This window comes from Branchiostoma floridae, chromosome 7, assembly GCF_000003815.2.
Source record: "Branchiostoma floridae strain S238N-H82 chromosome 7, Bfl_VNyyK, whole genome shotgun sequence".
Classification (NCBI taxonomy): domain Eukaryota; kingdom Metazoa; phylum Chordata; class Leptocardii; order Amphioxiformes; family Branchiostomatidae; genus Branchiostoma; species Branchiostoma floridae.
This window is the reverse complement of record NC_049985.1, coordinates 6,739,594-6,765,320: the sequence shown is the minus strand read 5'-3', so window position 1 is coordinate 6,765,320 and position 25,727 is coordinate 6,739,594. Positions and strand designations below refer to the sequence as shown.

Below are 25,727 nucleotides of genomic sequence, written 5' to 3'. Positions count from 1 at the left end.
CAAAGGTCATTCAACCTTGCCTATAGGTGCGGTCAGACTGAAACGAAGGATTGGCCTTGGAAAACAGCAATCCGAAATGTGGGGGGGGGGGGGAGACTATTAGGACTCTCCCATGGTGTTTTGTACATTTCTCATTGCCTACAACGCGTAAACTTTTGGTATACTGTCTTCACTGTGTAGTTTTAAATGTCACAAAAATAAAATTTAAGTTTATACGTTTATGTAGTTAAAATCTGCTGTCGTAACGTCAAGAAGTACGCATCACTCTAGAGTTAATCATACGCTGATAATTGGTTTGTCATAAGTTACATATATATATAACTCACACGATGTCTCTGTTCTTTAGACCAGACATATAATAATGTCATTTATTTCACGGTGAAAAGTATCACAACCAACTGACAATACTTTATAGATACAGTCGTGAATTAAGAACAAATAACATTGCACTTGACTATTACTATACTACAGACTAAAACGTAACAGTTTTTCTACTTTGTTCTATTTTCCACTCGTCACTCTTATTATAGTCTTAGTGACGCTAAAACAAAAAGTTTCAACCTTAGATTTTCAGGAATAGTTGGTTTTGAGGTAGATTTTGTCTCTGATTGAAGGAGCTTATAACTGGTTCGATTATGACTGATCCAGGTACTGGGTACGCCTGACTTCACAGGCGTCAGGAGAAATATTGACTCTGATCAAGGACACTATATGATGTCCTTGCTCTGATAGATCGGGGGTCATGATTCCGTTTTTTAAATATGTATGGTGCGTTCTGGTATATGTGACATCAGAGATGGCACCACCTATGCTTGATTGGGTTCACAGTTCAAGGCTGACGTCAGAGAAGTTATTACCTCTGATTGGTTGAAACACAACATAATAATCAAGGTCTACATCTGTCGTTGTGAAGCCTGAGGACTCCCCTGTCGTGCAGCATCCTGAGGGCCCGGTACTCCTCGGGCATGGCGTGCAATCCGCCCGTGGAGTACCGCCGGTGGTCGTAGTAGTGGTACCGCAGCCTGGTGCCGCGGTGGTCCTCTTTGAAGGGGAAATAGCCGTACACGTGGATCTCGTCACAGATGGTGATGGCCACCGTGATCATGTACATGCCGGAGGAAGGGCGCTTGAACTGGAACTCCCTCGTTCGGCTCCAAACTCTGTTTGAAACAACAACATATTGATCTCCAAGACTTGGAAAACTAATTAAGTATTCTTACAATGTAATAAGGTGACAAAAGTAGCAAACATTTGCCCTTGAGGCGTCACCAAAGAATAAAAGTAACAAAGATTTGGCCTTGAGGGGTCGTGGGAAATAAACAGTAGTAAGCATTTGCCCTCAAGGCGTCGCCCCAAAAAAGTAGCAAACATTCCCATTGAGGCGTCGCCAAAAAACACCCCTGACCCCTTCAAAGTCTGCATAGATGTATCTTCTAAAACATCAGAGTAAGAGATATTACTAGTACATGTAATACTCACTTTCTAATCATGCCATTGCAAGTTCGCGGTGGGAAAACGCTTTTAACAGGTAGGCTCTCGTTCACTATGATCTCGTTGGTCCATTGTATATAGTCTCTCCCATTCTTGTTGACGAAGGCGAACTGGTAGAAGATGGAGTCCCCGAGTTGTCTCAGTCTGTCCACGAACCTGGCCTTGACCGTGGCGTTCTGATCCAGGAACCGGTAGTCATGAGCCATGACCGAGGGGTTCATGGTCGTCAGGCCGTGCTTGATGCCGACGTCATGGACGTAGGGCAGGGTCTGGGCCAAGTTACACCTGACAACACAGAAGTATCGTTCATGCCAAGTAGCTACACTTATTGTAGACAAACAATTCTCCTGGGCATTAGAATTGATTCAAATGCACTGTCTCTTTTCACTGTGTATATTCTATGCCGTGTACATATGTAACGTGTTGGGTCGACTTCAAAACGTAATTGTGATAGCTTAAGGCTCAAAGGGATGAGTCAAAGTATCTCTCGCGGACAACCTACAGTACCTCATTACCTTCACCAATAAGGTTCTGTTTTTGATAGTGTTTGTGTGTGTGTGTAAGCGTGTGTATGTATGAGTGTGTGTGTGTGTGTGTGTGTGTGTCTGTGTGTGTCTGTCTATCTGTTTGTGGATGGACAGAAGGACTCTAAAGGCCTGAATGGGTTGTATTAATATTTGGTATGTGGGAAGGTCTTGATGAGCCCATGTTTGTCATATTTGATCAAACTACCTGATGACGAAATCGGCTGAGTCAATGTCTCGACCACAGCCGCTGTTGAGAAGTATCCCAGAATTCCCCACCACAGAGCACGTCCGGAAGCGTTTTCCCGCCAAAGGGTTGACTTCCGGCATGTTGTGGTGCAGCTGCTGGGTGATGTTACACCTATCACGGACGGAAACTTCGTACTTCACGGTGTCGCCCACCTTGTACTGGGACTTCAGGACAGTGAAGTCTTTCTCAGGGTTGAAGTACTGAGTGATATATCGTCTGAGAAAGATGTATGTAATCAATAAACAGCTCAAAAGCCACGTGCACAATCCGTAGAGTAACTACTTATCATCATCATCATTATCATTAACTACTTAAATGTATTCAAGTTCATAAGGAAACGGAAGCAGAAAAGTACGGTGGAAAATAGCACACGTTACGATTATCATATGTAATGCAGTTTGCAATTCTTCGGTTTTACCTCAAATAATTTAATTTACATTTTTTCTTGGTCATCGTTGTTATGTAACTGCTCCACTATGTTATTTTGATAGGTCAGGTCAGTTTCTGTTACTTTGAGAAAAAAACAGGTTTCTAGGCACACAAGAACAAACAAGCTCACCTCCAATGTAAAACTTCTGTGCTGTTTACATGCCATGCGCTCACGTTAATTGGTGCCATCAGAGATTCAATTGTGTGATACTTTGGGCGCAAAGCATCCTGGGAGTGATTGTAGGACGATGTGTTGTTGTCAGACTTTATAATGTGACTGTTGGTATCGTTAAATCTGTGAAGATGAAATGAAAGACAATCTGCATGATAAGATTTTAATAAAAGACTAGCATCGCGAAGAGATACGGTGGTCTAATTATAATCACTTTGTATATACATGTATAAATATTGCTGTAAGGCACATGGTTATTTCAGGAAACCATTCACATCACGATCCAACCGTGACCTCATGAGGAAGTAGACAAATAAAAAGGAAAAAAAAAGAACAAAAGAAACGTTGCTCGGTCATGCGATAAATTCAATATTAAAAGACCGATAGTTTTTATTCACCATTCAGTGTACAGAACTGCTTTCAACACAGCAATGCTCCTTTACAATAATCATCGCCAGGCCTTACCTGTTGTGAGTCACCCAGGTGTGATGTCGTCTTTTCAGGCGTATCTCTACTTTCACGACGTCTTGGAGACTGAGGAAGAAGTTCAGCAAGACAAGGACGGACACGGCAAGCCCCAGTCTCTGTAGTGTCACCCTCGGCATTCGGGTGAGAGAGTCGTCCATTCTAGAAACTCCCGGTCAGTCCTTTCAAAGACGATGTCGTCCCGGTACGCGGTAAATATTTCATGATGTTTACGTCGTCAATTCATCAATACAGGCGCTTATTTCTCGTTGCCATGGCCTAATTATTCTGCCGGTGCCTTTAAAAGACCCCCATATTTCCGTTTTGGGGTCACGCTGCTTGTCAAAGGTGGACAATGACATGAGCACGTCTATCGAGACCAGGGTGATAGGTCATTTCTGATTGACAACAAGGCGTATAGACGGTCTAATGACTGTACCATTCTGTCCCACCCAATCCTGATGCCCTGGGGCTCGTTTGGGCAGAACCACTTATCATTATGGGGTCCCAGAGGGGACACAGCTTACTCTTCTTGTCTAGAAGCAAATTATCAATAGGTATTGAGATCATTTTTACACTTTCCGTAGTTGAGAGAAATTTAGACTTACATCACGTCGTGACGATGTAATTGTGTTTTGATAATCCTTCGCATAATGACCATCGGTGTTGCTCTAGCTCTGCATTATTTATAGAGAAGATAAAGGGGGTGGATAGAAATGTCGATCGTTTGCCTGATGAGAAGAAAAAAACATTTCGTGCACACATTATGTTAGAAATATGTCATAATTGAGATTTTACAGGAACAATGTGTTAATTAAGAAGTGTATGTGAAACCCTTACACCAGATACTTAACATACATGTATTCCATGCAGTTTTTGGTGTATACATATGATACATGTGTATCAAAGGCAGCTGGCAAAATATAATCGAGTAAGGATAAAAAAGATGCTGAATTGCTCTTACTTTAATGCCTCTTTGATAAAATGTCCAACTTCCAGGTAAAGCTAGTGTCATTGAGTTCTACGTATAGTATCCGCCTCCTGTTTTAGTTTCACCCAAAGTGACCGCGAGGAAAGTTCACGACCTCCACAGAAATCCTATTTGTCATGCACCTTGTTTCCTTTGGCTGCCATGTTGTATGTTATAACGGGAAACAAAATCATGTGGGTGGCGTGTACATTACGCACGGGGCGAGGACACACACTGCCAAAACAGGTGGTATTTCCTTCGTCAGCCAAAAGAAGCGCCCCCTTTGATGACAAGCGAAAAGTGCAGTTCCTGTTTAGTGCAAACACAACCCCCTTCGGGTCATTCAGCAAAACTTACATACAGCAATGGCCTCCGCTGCTGGGAGAAGGCTGCTTCCCGTGGGTCTAAGACTACAGCAGGCGCGCACTCCCCTCACGAGGCACAGTCCCGCCCCCTGGCGGGTCTACAGCACCGATGCTGCTCCCAAAGTCGTGACTTTAACGGAATTCCAGAGGAGGAAAATAGAGAACTGCTTTGACTTCTACGGTGGGCGTATACCTGTTCCTTTTTCATGTAAACAATGACATAAATCTTTGTGAACTGTTCATACTGCTTTATGCTTTATGTCTGGAAAACTGGACTTTAGAGTCGGATTAACTGTTACAACGTTATACTCTTCAAGTTTGCAAAACACAGAGTATGTGACGTTAATATGTAGAACGGCTACGGAAGGGAGACAATACATGTCGCGATGCCATATGTCACCCATTACTTGACACATCAGGTATTTTGAGGTACGTAGAAATGTGTTTATATATATACATATGGCGACACGTAGCTATAATAGTATGAAGAATGAAAACATGAGTCGTCCTTCAGGTCCCCATTCTGACAACGATCGTACAGCGACCGTACAGCGACTAAAGTTGGGTTTGTATGACCCTTGTTTTTATAATGAGAATATGATGCAACACATGAAAGCTAAGGGAAACAGCAAAACAAACATAAAATGTAAGAAATCTTTACGAAAGAAATTTGTTGTGTGAGTTACCAAGTCGTTACTATTACCCCAAGACAGATTGCATACGATCTGACTTTGATTTGTTGATGAGAATGTACTGGCAGCACGATCCCCTAGCTAGCGCCATGCAAAAGTCAATACGAGTTGGAGAGTTTTATGTCTCGGCTTATAAAGGTAATAAGTACAAGATTATGCATCAACTTCTAGATCGACGAGACTTTGAACTCAGCATGTTATTCTCATTCATATCACGTGTTTGCGAAAACACAACCACTGACGTTACTGTGATTGTCTTTTGTCAAACGCAAAAATGTCAGGCGTGAAACCGTGCCAGCCTACCGAATCAGGGTGCAAACACAGGGCTGTTTGTTAGCTGTTGTGCTAGCAGTTTTTCAATTTTCATGTTTTGGAAATGATTCAACCTGGCTTTCCACGACTGCAGACTGGGATTCCCGGCACTATAGGCCTCTTTCCCCGCCTTGCCCAGTAGCCCAACCCGGTAATTTTTGACCTGTGGTTTCCCTGAGGACCCGAGGCAAATTTTCTCGGAGTCACCTTGAGCTGGTCCCAAAAGCACTGGCCTATGTTGGCCCTTCCAACAGTTTTGTTAGTTAGTTAGAAAGAATTCCGATTCGGATCAAACTTCCTTAGAAACTTCCAATAAGGCCAAATATCAATTTGACAAAGTTTCTTCGACAAAGAACTTTTTTAAAACGTTTTGCGTGCTTTGTTGTCTTTTAAGGCATATTTTTGCATCGTGTTTCATATTCCAGCCACAAAATCAAGGGTTACGTAATCCAGTGTAGTCGCTGAACGGTCACTCAACGATCACCGTGGATAACGCGATCCCGCGGCCCTATTGAACAGTTTATGCATATGCATATAGATATGATTTACAGCTCTACTTTGTAACAGACTATACTTAAATATCCTTTCATATTTTTCAGATATCAACAATGATGGCATTCTCAGATTCGACGAAGACTTTGAAACTGCTCTGAAGGTATATATACGCACGGTCATTCGAATTAGAAAGCTCCTCATCATATCATAGTACATATTTGGTGATGTATCATATTTTGTCTGGTTATAATGTTGGAGATCGATAAAAGGTTGCACTAGTACCACTCTTCCACTGAACCGGTTATTGTTGAGCGAGCAAAAATTCCACTTGTAATTCAAACGAATTGCATTGATAAAGAAGTGTACTTTGTAACTTTGCATGCTGTGTACATTTTGTCTTTCAAATCATACATTTGCTAGATCATATATCATAACGTTATATCATATTCAATTCATAATGGCATAGGTCATCCTAGGTCAGCCGTTTTTGGGTGTCATCCTCCTATAGCTGCTCATTTGTGACCTTGAGATCCTAAACGGGTGTAATGAAGTATGACCTTGACGTAAGAGATGACAAGGTCAGGTACAGATATGGCCGACATTCTGATAAAGGAGGTCACGAGTTGTCGGTGACGTCCGAACACGCCTGTCTCTGGCATGTCCCAAAACAAGGGCGACTGTTTTGTTGCCAAACTAACGTTGTTGTTACATCATGATGGCACGTTTGGCGTTAACCCCTCATAACTTTGACTTGAACAGCAGTATAGAATGTTAAGTCACGAAATGTCTATCACCAATTCTTAGTTTAGTTACTTGTTTTGTTGTTTCTCATTCAATATATAAGGTTTAAACATTGCCACGATTTATATATGTTTACTTTTTAACTGTTTGGCCCTTAACTTGTATGAAAAAAGACCGCGACATTGAATGTTGCAGTACCTTAAAATACTTCTAGGGGCCAAGATCTCAACAGCTTGGGGTTCTCACTCATACATACACACATCCATCATCAAAATGATCTGAAATTATATGTCCAAACTATTAAGCACAACCGAAGGCAGTAACCAATTGGAGGTAAACCTGAGGTAACAATTAATGTACCGTCCCACCTGCCCCTTGCCAACTTCAAGATCGATCTTCATCTAACAAATGACACCGGGGAAAGTTCAATAATCCTTCCATATCGACCCTGTACACCACCTGTTTCGTATTTATCAACCATATGGTAACGGTTGGGGGGTGTTGACAAGGGAAGGGTGTTCTGAAGGGTATTGGTGTTATTTTACAATGACGCCAGGTTCATTTTTGGTAAACAACTAGTCAAAACATCAGTCACTGAAATATACAAGGGCTGTGTTGTCTCTCAGAAGAGGATCAGCTCATTCATCCACTCACTCCTTAGAATAGCTGGATTATGTGAATGAATATATTAATATAAAGAGTACATGTACATACATTACCGACGCATTTGTAACAAATATGCCCCAAACTGTTAAGACATGTAATTTGGCAACTGTTCAACGTTTGTGTGTGTGTTTGATATTTAATTAATATGTTGGCAGGTCGTGAAGGGGCCTAAAAATGATTAGATTTTGGGCCCCCTAGCGGCTGGTCATGGTACTACAGAAGAACTTCTGATTTGTATCTTTTAATTGGAAGCATTTTCACCGGATCGGAGAAGAATGCAGTTCTTGTTTGAAGGAGAGAAAGATAGGACTTACAGTTGGCCGTCAGGCAAAAATTTCCTGACATTAGTAACAAACTCGAGCTCATTATCATTATCATCTTTTTTCTTTTTTCCAGGCCTACATCCGACTGAACGGGTGGACCGAGGACTCCAAACAGTACGTGCAGTACTACCGCCGCTGGGTGGCGTTCTGGAACAACCTGTACGCGGGGAAGATGTACAGGAGGGAGGGGAAGGGCGACCAGCAGATCACCCGGGAGGAGTTCCGCACCATGTGGACACAGGCGCTCACAAACAGGACGGACATCAACAAGACGCCGAGATGGGTCCGGGATCTCATCCCTAACACTTATCACGCTATTGATACAGACGGTACGGACCTGCAGTTGATATTTATTACGCTAGGACACACACCGGGTACGAACCTGCAGTTCACATTTATTACGCTAGGTGTGATACAGACGGTACGAACCTGCAGTTCACATTTATTACGCTAGGTGTGGGGCCTCATCCCTAACACCTACCAACCACGCTATTGATACAGACGGTCCGGACCTGCAGTTCACATTTATTACGCTAGATATAAGCTCTACATTCACACCACAACGAATGGAGGACGTCTAAGTTGCTGATTTACAAGCGTTAACAAGCAACCAGGCTCGGTCACGTTGGCGTTACGGTCATACGATTACGTTGACTATTCGAATTCTGTCTGTGACTTACTGTATCTGCTTCCATCTTATGGCACTTACATGTATATTCATTAATAGCATCACCACATATAGTGTTAACACCCCAACTATTATCCCTGTTCATAATTTTTTTGCTATTTCTATCCTGTTTTTGGCAGGTGACAACACGTTAAAGCTGAAGGACTATGAAAAGTTCTTTGAGGCTTTCGGGAGGAACGGTGCCGCGGCGGATATCTTCAACAAACTAGACATTGTAAGCGCGCATCTTTTTTTAGTATTTCACCTATACATTGTTCCTACTTCTTTCTTTACTTTTTATACAAACATTGCTGTTTTTAAATTTATGATAATCAATTAACGTAGTGCAATACACGGTTATGCAAGAATAAATGAAGACATTCCAAATAAAAATGCACTGTCTAGAATTTTTGACTGACTCGCTCAGCCTTCCTCAGCTGTCTGACCCAATCGCTCTGAACACGTAATTTGATGCACGTGTGACGTCAGCAATGGGTCAAAGGTTGTAAGTAGTCGATATCACCCCCCGTCCTGGTGAAGAGAGGGTTGGTATCCCCAGTTTAGGGTATATATTCATAATGTATTCAGAAACAACGATGAACCTTTGTGCCAGTTGGCATAAAAATCAGTAGTATAAAATATCATATTATATATCTTATATTAGTAAAAAAATAGTATGCTTGTCTTTTTGATGTGCAGAACGGTGACGGCATGGTGTCCCGGACGGAGTGGGACATCCACATGCAGGACTTCTTCATCAGCGAGGACGAGACGAGGCCAGGGAACCACCTCTGGGGATATCTACAGTAAATCAGCCGTCAGATAGTATTCACATACGCATAGGCTCTCCCGGCGCGACCTTTACAATACACAAGCTTGGAGACACTCTGCCAAAACAGAGATGAGGTTTCCGCCTTTGTTGGTGTTGTCGGTTGTCAGCCAATTAGAGGATATCCCTTTTGTAAAGGGAGGCAACATGAAGAGGTGTCTTGAATGTTTTGCTTTCCCAGCTAATTTTGTTTATGGTGAATTTCAAATAAATGAATAAAAAGCCCAATTGTTCTGTAGTAAGGCCGATTATCCACAATAGTGGAAACCGTAGCCCGGTTTAGAAGAGCCTGCCCAAGGTACTAGTATGTTGCAAAGGCTGCGGGTGATGCTTTGTGTAGGAGAATGTCTGATGGATGCTGCCACGTTGTCTACCGAGAGGAGGCTGAAAGGCTACCCCGACGTGCATCGCGTGATGAGCATATAACAATTTCCGTATCACATCATCAGTAGCACATGACTTTTTATACAGTCATTTTCTCTATCGATCAACGACATTGAGTCTGATTTTAAAGCAATGGTGCTGGTATTTCATAAGAGACGTATCTTGACGAGCGTAAAATGATAGCGTCTTGAGCTTAGAAGGCAATGTTGGCTACAAAGCCAATTAACACCACTCGGAATAGTCCCTTACAGTACTGACGTCCGAAACTAGGCATAATACGGCAGACCGAAAGCCTATGTAGACGCTGATTGTGCAATACTTTTGGTAATCTGCGCGGTTTCTAGAATACGTTGTGCAGATTCTAGCTCACCATTCATTGCATGCGTAATTTTTAATTCATAATTTTTTGTCATGTACACGTATTACTCTTTTACATGAAAATGATAGAATAAGTACAATGGACAGAACGGATTCCAGCTGATTCTAGGCCAGCTTGAGATTCATCAGAAAAAATGTGGTAGATGATCCTGAGCGATGAAAAAGATATGAAGAAATTGTAAAATTCATCTCTTCCATTAATAATGCACAGCAAATTCTATGTAACTGGGTTCTTCAACAAGGATTGTTTAAAATAAACTGCTAATTTGCAATTGTACTGTTTGCTTTTTATTGTCTAACAACGAAATAAACGCTTCTTGAAAGAAGGCAATAAATGGCGGCCTATTGTTTTCTAAGTAGTGGAGGCTATATAGTGTTCGATGTAAGGGAGCAACAAGTACATATTATGAGGGTGAGATCCTCTGCTGAAATCTACGAGAGAGCACAAATGAAACAAAATGCCTACATTATACAAAAAACAACAAGATCCGGTCAAGTCTTTTATTCCTATTTTCAAGCAGTACACAAAGCCTATCATCACTTACCAAAGTGGCTCACTCAAGGACACCCACAGTAGTGTCAATTCGCTTCTGGAATTGTAGAGATAACTTCACTTCTACAACTCCTCAACTACACTCATGGCTATCTCATTGGTGTCACTTAGGCCATGTTGATTTGATTATATGGATGACATCCTCCGGGAACTCCAAAACTGATGCGAGCGAGCGAATAAAAAAAAAGTTTGGCCAAAAAACAATTTTGCCTTCAGTATGAAATCAAAGTAGCCAGGAAGGTTGAACATAGGACTAAACACACATAAACAATTTAGTATGGTATACCAACAGTTAGGCGTAGGGACCAGTACATCATACGGGTGCAAAACATTTTTTTATTCTTGGACCAATCCGAAAAAAACAGACCTGAAAAAACAGAGGAACAGGTTTCGCCAATTACAAAATGGACACACTATGTCGGCAGCCATCTGGGGTCTAACCAGGGGGCCAAGAAAACAACAAGAGCGAAGTCAAGTAGAGTTTATAGTCAATTGCACCAAGTTTCTACAGTCAAAGGTACAGAGACAGTTAGCCTTTATTACATGGAGATAGAATTTTAAAATGCAGTGGGAGTCCAATAATCCACCAAACAGATTCCTTTGTAGCAAAATTGACCAATTACCATTGCTTTGAGTATTGCCAGTTCTCAAGTTTCCACAGACAATCAGGTCCAGGTTCATGTACAGACCTGGAAATGATCCTCTGGACCTGAATTTTCTGTACTGGTACCTCCCCCAACCAACAATAGATTTTGTTCTTTCTGTCCTTTCACATCTTATTCTTTGACTTTAAATTCATTTTGGCATTCTATGGCATTAGTTATCTGTTTTCTGATACTTTTTTTAATCTACGGAATATTTGTGCTCATTTTACAGCTGCTTTGCACAATTTATTTTATTTATTTATTTGTGGTCGAAAACTTTTGTTGTTGTTGGAAATGGCCGAAAACTGGTGCGAGCGCGGATGTCATCCATATAATCAAATCAACGTGGCCTTATATAACTACAATAAAGGCAACGACATGACGTATTTCCCCGTTTTCTGCGTTTTATTGTCACATGTTGACCGTCTTTGGGATTCAAAATTTGTTGTAACTGTTGATGATGCGTAGGCATCGTTGATGTCTTCCTTAGAATTCACCTGTTATTCCCATATGAAAAATTGCAAACTGAACATAATCACATGACTTGGAGAGGGCGAGGGCTCTGCTCTACCAAGTACCGTGCACTATGTTTCTACTACGGTAAAAAAGTGCAAAACCTGCAGTTCCAGCATTTCCTGCGAAACGTCGCTTAACCACTGGGGCTTATATTTTTTGGCATTACATATCTCAAGTCAATATACATTTAACGTTTACGTTAAGCCTTGATGCGTCAAAGCTTCATCAGAACGTTACATAAACAGAACATAAAAAATGAAGCGTCACAAACTAAATGCGAAATGGAATACATGTAATATAAAGTTATACGAACTGTGCTCTGTGTGTTGTTGTGCGCTTCTGACGGTTGAATATGTTTTCTTAAGGTACTAATTCAACGCCTTTACAGCTCGCATCACGAAATGATAGCGATGTTAAGCTTTGCAACTTAACATAATGGTAACATAACGACAACTAGGCGCATTGCATATTTGGGTTATTTCCAGGTGGACAAAATTGACTAAAGGACTTATAAACTCCGTGCCTAGTATTCTAATGGCGTTCACCTAGTCTGTTAACGGTTAAGGGAAAGGGATGTAAAAAGGATGGCCTCACCGCCATTTCGGTACTAAACACCCCTAAAGCCCCCTCCCAATACCAAGGTCAACCCTGTATGGGTTGAAACATATACGGCCAGACTGTCTGTACTTCAGAGGCGTTAGATTTCTGTAAATCAAGTCCTTGGAGGCGCCAAAGACATCTCAAGACATAAGATTGTCGCGATGTCGCTTGTCCGTAGCGTCTTACGGGGCCAGGCAGGAAGACTGGCGGTGTGTGGGTGCAGAGGCTCCGTGGGAGTCGCGGGGATCGCTCCTCGAGCTCAGCCATCTTTTCGCCACAAACCACTGGACGGGCGGAGAAACTACGCAACAGACTTCAGACTCACCGATTTTCAGAAGCAGAAGTTGATGAACTGTTTCGAATTCTACGGTACGTATAGGCGCATGTTCTGAATACCAAAATTGTTTTGCAATGATTTGTTAGGCCTCCTCTGTATGTAATATTAACAGATTTTATGTTGTTGACCTTCATAACTTTGTACTTGGCGTTAACAATGCAATTCAGCGTAATAGGTAATCTAAACATGCACTAGCGAAAATCTTATTTTCCATTACAGAAATAACATCAATAAAACATGCACGTCTTACCTCTTGGACTCGCTTTTTATGGAACATATCTATATTTTTTTCGTGAATTGTATTTTAGTTATTTATGTTTACGAAAACATTTTCCCGCGACTATATGGCTGGGAAAATTAAAAAATCGGCAAAAACCATGAACTGATAAATATACTCCAAAGGTTCTATCATATATAAACTGACTCTAAGGCAGAAAGTTTGGTTTGAAAGAAATGTCTAAGTAAATATTATGTTAATAATTTTGACATTGCCTGTAATAAGTGTATGACACTAGGACCTTCTAACCGGCCTTGTCTTGCTTTGGATGCGCCCAAATTAAATACGAAACGCAGCCAAAGGTATAAAACCACAAGCAAATCAGTTGGCATCATATCAATATATGCAATTTTGTCCTTGTCTTGCAAAGTGTGTCGGCCATTGTTGGTTATTGTGATGTCGCACCCAGGAAAGGGGGTCAGTTCTAAATATGGACCATGGGTCGCTATTAAGGGCTGCTGTTGTGAAAGTGGAGAAGCTGATCCCATGTTAATACAGACACAGTCAAGGTTAGGAAAATACATAGTAGATCAAGGATCAGCAGAGGAGAGTCCTAGCGGATTTTGTACACAGTGCAGCGTTTGTGACGTAATTTATGATAGGGAGCGGTCACACGAGTGCATATATTCCAGTCAGTATGAGTTGCGTATTGACATTATTGTAGCTCAGGTAAACTTGGAGGCCTACAAAGAAGTATTTCCGGATAGACAACCAGGCTTTGCAAGGTGCGTCAAAGTAAAGAATAACTTCTCCCCGGCAAACTTTATCTTTACCTAGACCAATAAAATGTCAATACACAGCACATATAAGGACTTGAATATACTCACACGTATTATTGATCCAATTTCATGATATCATACATGTCTGCCGTTTCTGCAGATGTGAACAAAGATGGAATCATCCGCTTCGAAGACGACTTTCAAGCTGCCCTAAATGTAAGTAGGAAAATCTAAAAGCTTAAGATACCGAAGGGAAAACCCATCCCCTATTCATTGAGAGGAATTATTCATCAATATCTGACAAAATTAAAGCTACACAGACCTAATTATATGGATGACATCCAAGTGCGCATTAATTCTTATCCGTTTAAAAAAGAGCTGCAAAACGAGCAAATACATGCCGTAAATTTATTTCTAAAAAACGGAAAACGGATAGTATGATTGAGGTCTCCCCAGATGAAGGAAGAATGTATCAAATGACAACAAGATGCAATTATTGTTTGATATACTATGTTCTGTGTATTTAGTATTAGTCATTTCCTCTAACTTTCCTGACCACTTAGGTTTCATAATGAAGGCTACAATTTTTGCCCAACTTTTCTTCGCCCGCTGGCATCAGAAAGCTTGTGGCGCTCAGCTGATAATACGATGAACTCAACATGGCGTAACGTTGCATGTGATTTTCTGTAGCGTTATATCGACCTGAACGGATGGACGGAGGAGAGCCCGGCCTACATGGGGTACCGGGTACGCTGGACGGCCTTCTGGCAGGACCTGTACTTCGGCAAACTGTCCCGCCTCGACCCCAAACTTAGGAAGGACAACAACGAGATCACGCGAGAGGTCAGATCTGTTCTTGAGGAGTGCGAGTACAGTATATCTGGGACCAGTTCTTGGACCATATCTGGTCTTTATGACCACATATGTATGCGTCAGTACTACATGTTCACATTCATGCGTTGCATTGTCTATCTCTCGTGCATAGCCAACCCGCGCCTTTTACATACATTGGACATATCCTTGCGTTGTGAATATTCTCCAAGCAGAGGTTGTTGAATCGTGTGATGGCTTGTAGTAGCTCGGATTTCATACTGCAAGAGGAGGGAGAAAATATTGCTTAGAAATCCCGGCTTCTGCAATCCCCCGACCTATCCTCTGCTTGGAGAATACGTTGTGACCACATGTGTCCTCACGTTTTTACCGCACGTTCTCGCGTTGTGACCACATGTTCTCGCGTTATTTCAGGAGTTCCTAGCAATGTGGGAACGTGCGCTGAAGGACTCCTCAGAACTAGCGAAGACTCCCGGCTGGGTTCAGCAGCTCATCCCTGACCTCTACAAGGCTATCGACGTCGACGGTAAGGACGATCGACTGGTCCCAAATTGTCCAAAGGGAAGGGATGGGGTGGGGTGGGTTGTTGAGGGCAGAGGAATTTATTCCTTTTAAATCAAGTTTATACATGTATTAGAGTTAGTTTAGGTTTAAACACTATTTTTGCGCAAAACATAAAGCGCTTACAAACAATGACCCGGAGCATACATCGCGTAACTTGAACGAAATTATGACGTCAACAACTGGTCAAAGGTGCCTAAAAGTCGGTATTAGCCCCTCGTCTCGTTTGAGGGATGGTCTATGAGTCCAGTGAACATGCCTTTCTTGTACCCTTTAGATAGGTTGCAAGGTTTGTTGCGAAGACGGACAATATAGACCGACGAACAATTCTATGATATCTGAATGCATACGTAAAAGAAATACATATTGTTAATTGTGTATCAATTGCAGACAGAGTGTCCATGCTGTTTTGACTTTCAGGCGATGGCTCTTTGAAGCTAAGGGATTACGAAAACCTGTTCAAGGCTTTCGGCAGGCTGGACAACGTCGAACATGTCTTCGACAGACTAGATGCGGTAAGTAGAATTTTCTATCAATCCAACAAAACTTTTCCTTTTTGCCTTTCTACTATTTCACAAAGATTGGAAACTCTTCATGTCCACAGTACATGTACCTGTCCTTGGTGCTGATATGCGTTCACATAAATCCTTCTACAAAGCCATGAGTGTTGCTAGGCTGAGCAATATTTCTTTGTACACCACAGAACAAAGACGGCCAGATCTCGAGAACGGAGTGGATTCTCCACTTCCAGGACTACCTGTTCAGCGAGGACCGAGATCGGCGAGGCAACCTCATCTGGGGGAACCTGGGGCAGGGCAGTTGGTAGCGACCCCAAGCGTCGAAGAATAAAACTGCAGCTAGCGCTAATGCTCGCTACGCCATGCGTGTCACTATGGATACATGGTTTCAAGAGCTGGCTAGCAGTGCTTTATCATACGATTCCTAGCATCCAAGACGATAACTATAGGTCTAATGCTCGCTAAGGTTATTATGTGCACTTGCTTTAGTTAGCGATGGTTTAGTGATCTAGAGTGACTAAAATGTATTTAAGCCCCGTTATGAACGGATGTCCTCAAATAAAGAGCGTCTCATGAACTTACCTATCAAAATTCGTTCTGCAGTTCAGTAGAAACACGTGTGCTGCTACCAGTGCAAGCTTGGATTGATTATGACACTACCTGGTGTATTGAAGCAACCTGTCTCAGTTTGGTCTCAAAGAGACTGTTTTTGTGTTGCTGTTCATCGTATCCAGTAAAAGCGGAGACAATCGTAAGTTCAGGTTCGGACATTCGATGATAGACTGAGGCCTCAACTGACTTTAAATCTAGCAATACGGTAAGGAATTACGAGTTCAAATGGAAAAGTGCTGACCCAGCTATTCTGAAATAAATGCCACATACAGCAAGTATATGGCGATGAGTGAGAGTGTTTCTTTTAACGCGTTATTTTATAGTCATTGATACAATAGGGTTATAAAACTAAAAACGTCACACAAAAGAATATATTTTTTTACAAATTGTTAACAGGTACTTGTTACTTAGCCGCTATTTGCATAATATATTTCCTAATCGTATCCACATAACGCAGTATAAAAGGAACAAATGTGTATGGGAGTATTGGTTATTGGGTGGGCCGACTGCTCTTTCCTAGCAGCCAGCTAGGGGCTGAATTGTGAAGAGGTTACAATAGCCGGGGCTAAATCGCAAGGGTCTGGAGCGGCTGCTATTCGGCGCCACTCAGGCGATCTCTAACTCAGATGGCGTCAATAATTGCCCCACGTATTGCCAAAAGACTGTGGGTGATGAGCATGTTGTCAACTATAGCAGTATGGTGCAGTACTGACCACTGAGGATAGATGTCGCTGTGAGACCGCAATCAAACATTTTTAGAAAAATCTCGAACCCAGGATAAACACCCTCACTGCCCTGGTGCCCTGGTGACGAGAGGCAGCATCACGTGATGACATCATCCATTCAAAATGGCCGCCGGGTGAAAGGTTAGTGAGGAAATTCCCTTCCTTTCCGCTTTCCTCTGGGAAAAGCAAAGTTTCGCGCCAGATAAGGAAGCCAATATGCAACCTAACGACTTCCGTAAGATCCACAGATATTTCTGACGGTCTTCCGTAGTGAGGGAATGTTTATTTAGGCCGAGTTTTCGGACCACAGCTACGTCGACCGTGGAGTGCCAGCGTTGCGGATAGTATGATAGTGGTCCGACAACTTTTGGCTAGTCTGGTGGTGTTCTAAAGGAAGAAATCCGACTTGTACGCTTCTATTTCTTCCACATGTTTATTCTGTTCCACAGTTGCTAGTTATGTGGTTCCCCGCCACCATTCGTTGTTGGTTTTTGTGGGTGTTGTGCCAACGTATTTTGACAGTGTTTGCTCATATGGGTTTGCCCGTCAAATATACGCATAGCGTAACTACTCTGCTAGTTTATATACGCTACTTTAAATCCCTTGCATGATTTGGCATCTAGCTCACCACAAAGAGGATGAAGCTAACAGATTTTCCTTACAGAATGCTTCTAGCATGATCTTATTGTACAGTAGTACCCACGTTAAACATACAATTCAGGTATGCTGTCTATGCACTTGCCCTATGCTAGATTTGTCTGCATCATACATATGGATGAGTGAAACCTTAGTGTTTGTTTATTTTGGGTGCACTGTTTTTCTCGGCATGCGAACTGACTGACGTTTTTGTTTTTATTTACCAGTTGCAGAGATTGGGTAACAGCAATGGGAAGGTTGGAATGATGGCAAGACGAAGCATGAAGACCTTGCAAGAAACACATCACTATCCCTAAGTCCCCCAGTGCCTGAGCATGATGTAGACTTGGCAGGAAACATTGTAGACTATGTAATACAGCATCATGTGCCTTAAACTGATGCCTTCATAATCAAGAACCTATAAGATTATTTTTAGAGATTTATTCTGAAAGAAATCACTATTTTTTCAAGATGAGCTGGTTCCAAAAGTTACGTTCCAAAAGTGTGAATACCCAGAGTCGCCCTCCGACCGGCGTGCGGTCGCTCTACGGGAAGGTGATGGTCGACCCCCAGACGTGCCTCGAGGTCTTCAAGAACCACTGGAGACAGGCCTACACCATCATGTGCCGCCATATCCCCACCCAGGCGACCATTTACCACCGCGTGGCCCTGACGGGCGACGAGGTCCAAGCCGTGGTGAACTACGTCGATCAAATGATGAACCTCCTTGTTGAGGAAGAAACCGTGAACGGGAAAATCGGGCCGATGCTCCAATTCCTCACCAACGAGGGCATCATGGAGAAACTGTTGGACTGGAGCGTGGAGCACAGTCAGTTTGCTGACGAGATGAAGCACGAACAACTCAAGGTGTACGAAACCTTGCTGTGCGGGTCTCCACAACCTGTCCTGCACCAGAAACACATCCTCAACCCCCTCCTGAGGTTACTGGGGATGTGTTCAGACGCAAACACGGTCGAAATCGAGAACCACCTTATCCTATTACTGAACCAACTGTGTGTAAGTCTATACAAGGACCCGTCGTTGCTGGAACAGTTCTTCAACGCGAAGGCAGATCACGGCCCCGCCAAGTTCCTGATCTTTTCGTTGCTGATTCCGTACGTGCACCGGGAGGGCAGGATTGGTCAGCAGGCCCGGGACGCGCTGCTGCTCTGCATGTCACTGTCTGCGGAGAACGAGACTGTGGGGACGTACATCGCGGAAAACTCCAACTTCTGTCATGTAAGTGCATTCATGTTATTACTAGTAGTACTGTTAGTATTGTATAGAGCTATGTACCTAAAGGAATTTTAGGTACTGGTACAGGTACACGGGTTTAGGTACAGGTCCAGACCTTTACCTGTACCTAAGTAAGCAAGTTTGATTGATTATCTGTAAGTTATAAATGTAGCAAATTGTTTTTTTAGTGAGAAATTGTCATATTTGTATGAGGATTTAATTATTTGAAGCCCAAAACAAAGTTTTCTTAATTTTCAACTGCACGATTATCACAATTGTTATCTTTGATTTGGAATTTACTTATCAATAGTCTCAAAAAGTGGTGTTCAACAGTGATCATTTACTTTGTAGTTTGTTTAGGTACAGGTACAGGTACACAGGTATGGGTATTTAGGTCCACAGCCCTAGTATTGTATCTACGTCTACATCTATAGAGTACTACTAAGCAACACCCTTCGTTGGACATAATGCTCAGGTCTTACCAGTTACCAGTATATTGTTATTGTGGTTTGATACATTATTGACTGGCTGACTGGCTGATTTTAGTTCAATAATGTTATGATAGCAGATTGATGTCACTTCCTAAACCCTTGCTATAGGGATATTATTGATTTTGCTCAGAAAATGCTTCTTGTTGTTGTGTGGATTACTTGTACATGTACTTTGCACATTCCTGCAGTCTGGTACACTAGGCTCTACTAGCGGTAGCAAGTCAATACAATCGGGTGTGAAGCAGAAAAGAGTATTTAAAGTTTTGTCATCAGAAGGACTGATATGTTTTCATGTCAACATTGTGGCTCTAAAATATTCCTACCATGTCAACATCTAAATTTTCCTGTTTACATATGCCTGGATTGTACTTGTGTTTCATAGGGATGCTCTATAAATAGTAAGCTGTAAAATGAATTTGATACAGTATTTATTACAAATGTTAACCTCCCTTGATGCAGTACTGTACTATAATGTATGAAGCCCACCCTGTTTCATATCTGTCCCATGACTCACTTTACCAGACCTTAGGCCAAGTCCAATATCATTGTGTAATCCTTAACTACATACATGCACTACTGTAGTCCCTATGGGAAAATTCTAGACTAGCTGTCAATACATATATAGGTACTTAGTACATTTACTGATTGACACCCGTAAACCCCTGAGTGAAACAATTCAATCAGCCGTAACAGCTATATACAGTCTTGTGGTCTGGTATGGTCGGAAATGTAGATATTTTCTCAGCCAGAGCCCCACCAGTTAAGATAAATATATTATTTATTGATGGCCATTTCAAGAATGCTTATCTGTGAAGACTTTATAAATATATTTTTTTTCAAGTCTAGAACTGCCAAGGTTACCTATGATATACATATAGACCATTGAGTTGAAAATACCTGCCTATAGCAGTCAGTTGTCTCTTCATCATTTCTTTGGCAAGTGTATGACTATGACTGAGCTCTTTGTGACTGAAAGTGAAATGATAAAAGATAGACATAAATATCTTTCATAAAATATGACAATGTTTCATGACATTCAACCATAAGAAATTATTCATGACTGAAAAGGCACAAATTCTTTAACGGCTATTTTGCTACATACAAATTTCATTGCCTGTGGTTAAATAAATGATTATTGAATTGTACATTATTCAAATTGATAACCAGCAGTGATATCTATTTTAATCATGGGACAAATGCAAACCAGTTGTGCTAGAAAAACAGATCAATCAATTTGCAGCTTACTTTCATTTGCATGAACATGTATTCACTGATAGATAAATCCTTGATTTAATCAGGTTCTAACAGCCTTCTGTTGGAAACAGATAAATAATTGGTTACCGGTACTTGTTTTGATGAAGATTTCAGACTGAAATTGTACAAATCATGTAGGTGTATGTATGCTGAAGTATTGGAATCTACATATAAATCTGTACTCGAAATGTACGCAGAATTGCAGATGGCCTAATTGACCTGAATTCGATAAGAATTAATTGATCAGGATTAATGAAATGGTCGTTGGATTGTCGAGACGAAGAGACGTACGCACACTGATGTCTCTATTATGCCAGGACTTGATTCAATAACAGATTGAAGTGACCTTTGTCTAGTGGAACCTTTGCCTGGCCTGTTACTGTAAAGCCAGAAAACACACAGATAGGGTCATCAGGTGCCTCCGTGGAGCATCCACTCGGGTTGGATTGAGTCTGTCCACCATGGATCATACTGCTGACCAGGAGGCTTGGCTGGATGTCCTTAAAGATCATTGGATGCAGGTGCAAAACATCCTAAGATGTGCTGGTCAAGATCCTGAGAGGACAACAGGAGAAGAAGATGTTCGGGCCATTGTCAATCATCTTGGCCAGGTGGTAGACCTGGTTATAGAAGAAGACTGCAGAGATGAGGCCGTCCCCGGACCACTGCTACAATTCCTCATCAGCCAGGACATCATGGGAAATACTTTAGATTGGACCTCCAGACATGGCGGCCGTTTCACAGACGAGCTTCACTCAGAACTACTGAAGATGTACGGCAGGCTGGTGTCTCAAAGTCCACAACCTGTCTTACATCACATCTCTGTGTTGAACCCACTCTTACACCTGATTAGAGTGAGTTTTGACTCGAAGGAATCAAGCGTAGAAGACAGGATGTTTCTTCTGAACCAACTGTGCAGGAATCTTCGCGAGGATCCGACGTTGGTGAAACAGTTTTTTGACTCAAAGACAAACGCAGGTGTGGAGAAGTTTGGTCTGATCATCTCCGTCCTTCTGGAGAATGTGCACAGTGGAGGCAGGGTGGGACAACAGGCTCAGGACGCACTCCTGTTCTGTATGTCACTGACAGCGCAGAACGAAACAGTCGCAGCGTACATAGCGGAGAATTCAGACTTCTGTCCAGTAAGTGTTACCCTGGGAGCCAGACAGGAGCGGGTAGCTAGTGAGTTTTGTTCGGGGACCCAAGGCAGTCAGCCCGCAGATCTCACATTAGTGCTCCCGGGGAGTTTAAGCCTGAAGGAGTTATCGCTATCGAGAAGGGTAGATAAACTGTCCTAGCTGCCCGATCCCGGCTGCCTCCCAGGGTACTTAAGTGTGGGAATGTACCTGTTTTAGGACAGACACCACCCACTGCTAGCTTAACATCCATGCTTTTTATCTGACATGAGGTGATGAGCAAAGTCCAGGTACGACAGTCTTGTGGTAATAAATGTGGTTCAACTAACCACAGAAGCTGTTTGTACCAAAACATCAGCCCGTGGTTTACCAATGGGTCCCAAAACTCAGATCCGAAAATAGCAGCTCTTTCCTTGCAGGGCTTATTTCATCAGTATGGTCACAATGATATTTTATTGCGAGCAGTTTCTTTGTAGTTTTAACTCTTAATAGGTTTTGTATTTATAGCTGACCCAGTAACCCATTCAGAAAGGGTCTACAGTTAATGACCCTTGGCCTCTCACCCACCCTTTATCATACCTTAAGTGGAGACACATATAGCATGCGCACTAGCTGTGCTTCATGGTGCCAGCTCTGTAATGTGTATGGGAACTCAGGGCTGGAACTACTGGTTGCAATTGAAACTGTGCACCTATAATTTTTTGCTATAGGTGTACCAGTGTAACTAGATATTTGTGTTGGTTTATGTACAGTTGTAGACTAGTATACAGCAAATACTTGACATCCTAGTGTCTTGAAAAATAACCAAATCTTTGTTGTACCCCTTGTTAAAAATTAAAAGTTAACAATAGAATTTCAAATTAACGCCCTGAAAAGAGGCAGTAAGCTTTGTTATTACCGGTAGTCTTTACTGACATTCTATGTTGTGGAGCCAAAATATTTTCTGCACACCTAAATTTTAAGTGAGAACATCTTCCCAGAAATTTATTTTTACTAATTTTTAGCCTTAGAACTTGTCTTTGAAAAAGTGGCTCCGTTCAAGTCCTATAGTTTTATTTTTAGCAGTGCCTTCAGTTCATGTATAGTACAATATGCAGATGTCCTTATATACCCGCTGAGAATATTTCAGTGCAACTTGTTAAGTGTAAACTGAAATGCTAAGCACTGCCTTAAATAGCTCACGTCAGCAATTACCTGTGCCACTTTCACACAGCCAGGCAGCTGAGCTGGTCTAATCACTGATCACACAAAGATAGGCATTCAGATCGCTCCTCAGCAAATTGGTAATTACAGTCTGAGTAAATGAGGGGATTTAAACTGTTTAGGTAGAGTCGATGGGTGTCTACTCTTTATAGGAATTGGCCCAGAGAGAACATACATATACATACACACAAAGAGTTAACTAATCAGAATTTCTTTGTATATTTTCAGCTACAAAACTTCTATATAGAACTTTTGTCCCACATATTGGACAGCTTTTGTATGTGTGCTAGTAGCTGATTTAAGAAATGGTGCATTTTTTCTTCAACTACCGTAGCTGCATTTAAGTTTGCTGTGATTTTATTTCCCATTAAGGATAAATTGGAGTGTTACAGTGATTTGTGGTAGCTCTAGTCTTTACATGTAGCTATAGTAATATATAATTATACAGGAATGGGAACACTGCTGGTTTAAAGTTTATGATGAAGGGGTCACCGTGAAATCCGTGAACATAAAACCAGCACAAAAATTTCAAGAATTACAGTAGCCTCAATCAAACATACCTGTTCTCCTTTTCTCTGTAATAATAGATCTGCGAAATTAGATCTCCACAAACATTTCCCCTTTCCTCCCAATTCCCAAACTATAAATTTTGTCTAGCTCTTCGTTGTTTTATTGTTGCGGTATAGGTCTGAGTGGTCTGTACGTTTGTTGTCTAACTCTTTGTTGTTTTGTCGTTGTTGTAGGTCCTGGCCACAGGTCTGAGCGGCCTATACTCCTCCCTGCCCAGGAAGATAGAGATCAGGTCGGATGATTGGCATGCGCTGAGAAAGGAAGACTATGTCAACGCCCCCGCTCTACTCATGTTCCTCAACTCACTGGAGTTCTGCAATGCAGTAGCACAGGTGAGACAGTACAATACATTATTTGATTGGGTGTGTTATACTGTAGGTGTGATTCATCACTATGCACTGGTCCGGCACTGCTGTAAATGGAAGGGTGTGACCATGAGAGACACTATTGTTGACATTGGGAGTCATTGTCATGGATGACAGCTTGGAGGAATTCAGGATATTTTGTGTATTCATAACAGTTTTTACCTTTGTCAAGAAGGTCATGTTTTTTGTAGCATTTGTGTGGCATATAAGGAAAAGGTCACAGTTTTCTTCACAGCCTATGCTTGGAGAGTAGTATATTGTAAAAGTTTTATTAGTAATTCTACTAGAATGCTACTCATTTTGTTGCCTTTTACTCTATATCATTATTAGTATATGATACCATTTTAAAGATAATGCCAATTGAAAGTCTTCAATTTAGGCTGTAGTCCTAGTGCTCCAAATGGCACTTACTGTCGTCAAGAGCAGAGTGCTGGAATTGATCTGTGTGGTCCAGACCTTCCCTGATAGGCCCTGACCTCTTGTCAAAGTGCCTGAGGGCTGGCAATGAGCTTGGCAGAAAGGAGTTCGTACAAAGAGAACCACAAATTGGTGCTGCACATTCAAGGGCTCTCTTTGTAACAAGCAATGATTCAATTTCAAAGTACATGTAGTTATGTTTTTTTTGGGGTTGTGTGCGTGTGTATGTGACACTGTATGTCACTATGTGTGTGTGTGTGTGTGTGTGTGTGTGTATTTGCGTATTTGTGTCTGTGTAAATGTGTGTGTGTATACGTGTGTATTTGCGTATCTGTGTAAATCATGTGTGTGTGCGTGTGTGTGTGTGTGTGTGTGTGTGTGTGTGTGTGTGTGTGTGTGTGTGTGTGTGTGAACAGCGTCACTTGAGTAAGTTCAGGATGGATATCCAGAATGACACCCAAATAATCATTTTTACACACCCACACATGCACACAACCACATGCACATACCCGAAAACAATACTGGTACCTCCATTTTTCATGCATAGAGATGATGGTACACATTCCCAAGCCCTGCCCAATCAGTAATAGCATTAACCCACATCCTTGGCACAAATCATGCAGGGAGGCAGATTCTAGACTGTATGTTTTGACTCCAGTCAAGCGAACTACAAAGCCACACCAAGAGACCCTTCTTCACAGTGCTAAGTTACCATTGGTGACCCAAATAGGAAAAACACACTGGTGCATGTAGATATTCCAGATGGAGTTGTGGGAACTTTTAGTTGTTCCATCGTGCCTTGACTAGATGTGTACATGTATATGTGGCAAGCAAACAATAGTGAGATCATGATTAGCATTAAAGAAAAATCAGGTATCACAATTAATGGGAAATGCATTTTCAAGGTTGACAAGAATTGTACTTACTGTAAAAGTCAAAATGTTGGTGGTAGTTTTTTGTTTGTGGTGACCTCTATACAGTAAAAAAAAAACAAAACATAAAACCACAGCAAACACTCCATTTTCTCCCTGCTGTGAAAGTAAATCCCTGTGGACTCAAACATTTAAGGTATCTCGGTTGGCTAAATTGGCATTTTGACCTTCCACTGTTTTCGTATTAATGAATTAAGAACGAATGGAGCCGTAACGAATGTTGATAGATGGGCATTAAAGAATTCTAAGTCTGTTTTTTTGGGGGCCAAATTGATGACGTCATCATTTTTATTGGCTCTGATATTATTTTCTTCTATGACAAAATACAGCACTTTGGTGCATACCACTGTGATGAAACTTCGTTTTTCGTTGCATAATGATGAAAGCTACAAACTCACGGTTGCGCAAACTGATATCTACTAACGATCTGTAGTTATTAAG

At 41.7% G+C, this 25,727-nt stretch overlaps 4 protein-coding genes and 2 long non-coding RNA genes across 7 annotated transcripts in view; 5 read left to right on the top strand and 1 right to left on the bottom strand.

The window, feature by feature from the left end:
- Positions 1-694: 694 nt before the first annotated feature.
- Positions 695-3,498, bottom strand: LOC118419768 (CMP-N-acetylneuraminate-poly-alpha-2,8-sialyltransferase-like). Its single transcript, XM_035826352.1, has 5 exons — positions 3,332-3,498; positions 2,825-2,989; positions 2,224-2,481; positions 1,480-1,776; positions 695-1,160 (listed from the first exon to the last, which is right to left on the bottom strand). Exons 1-5 carry the CDS (start codon positions 3,490-3,492, stop codon positions 887-889), a joined length of 1,155 nt encoding a protein of 384 aa, XP_035682245.1. The 5' UTR covers positions 3,493-3,498; the 3' UTR covers positions 695-886.
- A 1,118-nt stretch (positions 3,499-4,616) lies between these two features.
- LOC118419767 (sarcoplasmic calcium-binding protein-like) lies at positions 4,617-9,408 on the top strand. Its single transcript, XM_035826351.1, has 5 exons — positions 4,617-4,847; positions 6,270-6,325; positions 7,969-8,224; positions 8,703-8,797; positions 9,262-9,408. Exons 1-5 carry the CDS (start codon positions 4,667-4,669, stop codon positions 9,370-9,372), a joined length of 699 nt encoding a protein of 232 aa, XP_035682244.1. The 5' UTR covers positions 4,617-4,666; the 3' UTR covers positions 9,373-9,408.
- Positions 9,409-12,477: 3,069 nt separating this feature from the next.
- LOC118419391 lies at positions 12,478-15,054 on the top strand. The gene is made up of 4 exons (XM_035825758.1): positions 12,478-12,835; positions 13,960-14,015; positions 14,490-14,668; positions 15,045-15,054. Exons 1-4 carry the CDS (start codon positions 12,628-12,630, stop codon positions 15,052-15,054), a joined length of 453 nt encoding a protein of 150 aa, XP_035681651.1. The 5' UTR covers positions 12,478-12,627.
- On the top strand, positions 15,054-16,616 carry LOC118418876. The gene is made up of 3 exons (XR_004831546.1): positions 15,054-15,156; positions 15,612-15,706; positions 15,895-16,616. It is a non-coding gene; the product is annotated as an uncharacterized LOC118418876 (long non-coding RNA).
- Positions 16,617-17,120: 504 nt separating this feature from the next.
- On the top strand, positions 17,121-18,044 carry LOC118419082. Its single transcript, XR_004831588.1, has 2 exons — positions 17,121-17,187; positions 17,910-18,044. It is a non-coding gene; the product is annotated as an uncharacterized LOC118419082 (long non-coding RNA).
- A 48-nt stretch (positions 18,045-18,092) lies between these two features.
- Positions 18,093-25,727, top strand: part of LOC118419080 (FTS and Hook-interacting protein-like) — a 17,162-nt gene continuing 9,527 nt past the window's right edge. For both annotated transcript variants that reach the window (XM_035825361.1, XM_035825360.1), the window contains exons 1-2: positions 18,093-18,921; positions 23,746-23,904. In XM_035825361.1, coding sequence (XP_035681254.1) covers positions 18,154-18,921; positions 23,746-23,904 — 927 coding nt within the window. In that variant the 5' untranslated portion in view covers positions 18,093-18,153. The remainder of the gene's footprint in view (positions 18,922-23,745; positions 23,905-25,727) is intronic.

Excerpts from the sequence above, each read along its gene's own strand:
- LOC118419767 (XM_035826351.1), top strand. The coding sequence starts at position 4,667 with ATGGCCTCCGCTGCTGGGAGAAGGCTGCTTCCCGTGGGTCTAAGACTA. Across the intron at positions 6,326-7,968 it reads ACTTTGAAACTGCTCTGAAG|GCCTACATCCGACTGAACGG; the intron begins GTATATATACGC and ends TCTTTTTTCCAG. Across the intron at positions 8,798-9,261 it reads TCTTCAACAAACTAGACATT|AACGGTGACGGCATGGTGTC; the intron begins GTAAGCGCGCAT and ends TTTGATGTGCAG.
- LOC118419768 (XM_035826352.1), bottom strand. The coding sequence starts at position 3,492 with ATGGACGACTCTCTCACCCGAATGCCGAGGGTGACACTACAGAGACTG. Across the intron at positions 2,990-3,331 it reads ACCTGGGTGACTCACAACAG|ATTTAACGATACCAACAGTC; the intron begins GTAAGGCCTGGC and ends TCATCTTCACAG. Across the intron at positions 1,161-1,479 it reads TGCAATGGCATGATTAGAAA|AGTTTGGAGCCGAACGAGGG; the intron begins GTGAGTATTACA and ends TGTTTCAAACAG.
- LOC118419391 (XM_035825758.1), top strand. The coding sequence starts at position 12,628 with ATGTCGCTTGTCCGTAGCGTCTTACGGGGCCAGGCAGGAAGACTGGCG. Across the intron at positions 12,836-13,959 it reads GAACTGTTTCGAATTCTACG|ATGTGAACAAAGATGGAATC; the intron begins GTACGTATAGGC and ends CCGTTTCTGCAG. Across the intron at positions 14,016-14,489 it reads ACTTTCAAGCTGCCCTAAAT|CGTTATATCGACCTGAACGG; the intron begins GTAAGTAGGAAA and ends GATTTTCTGTAG.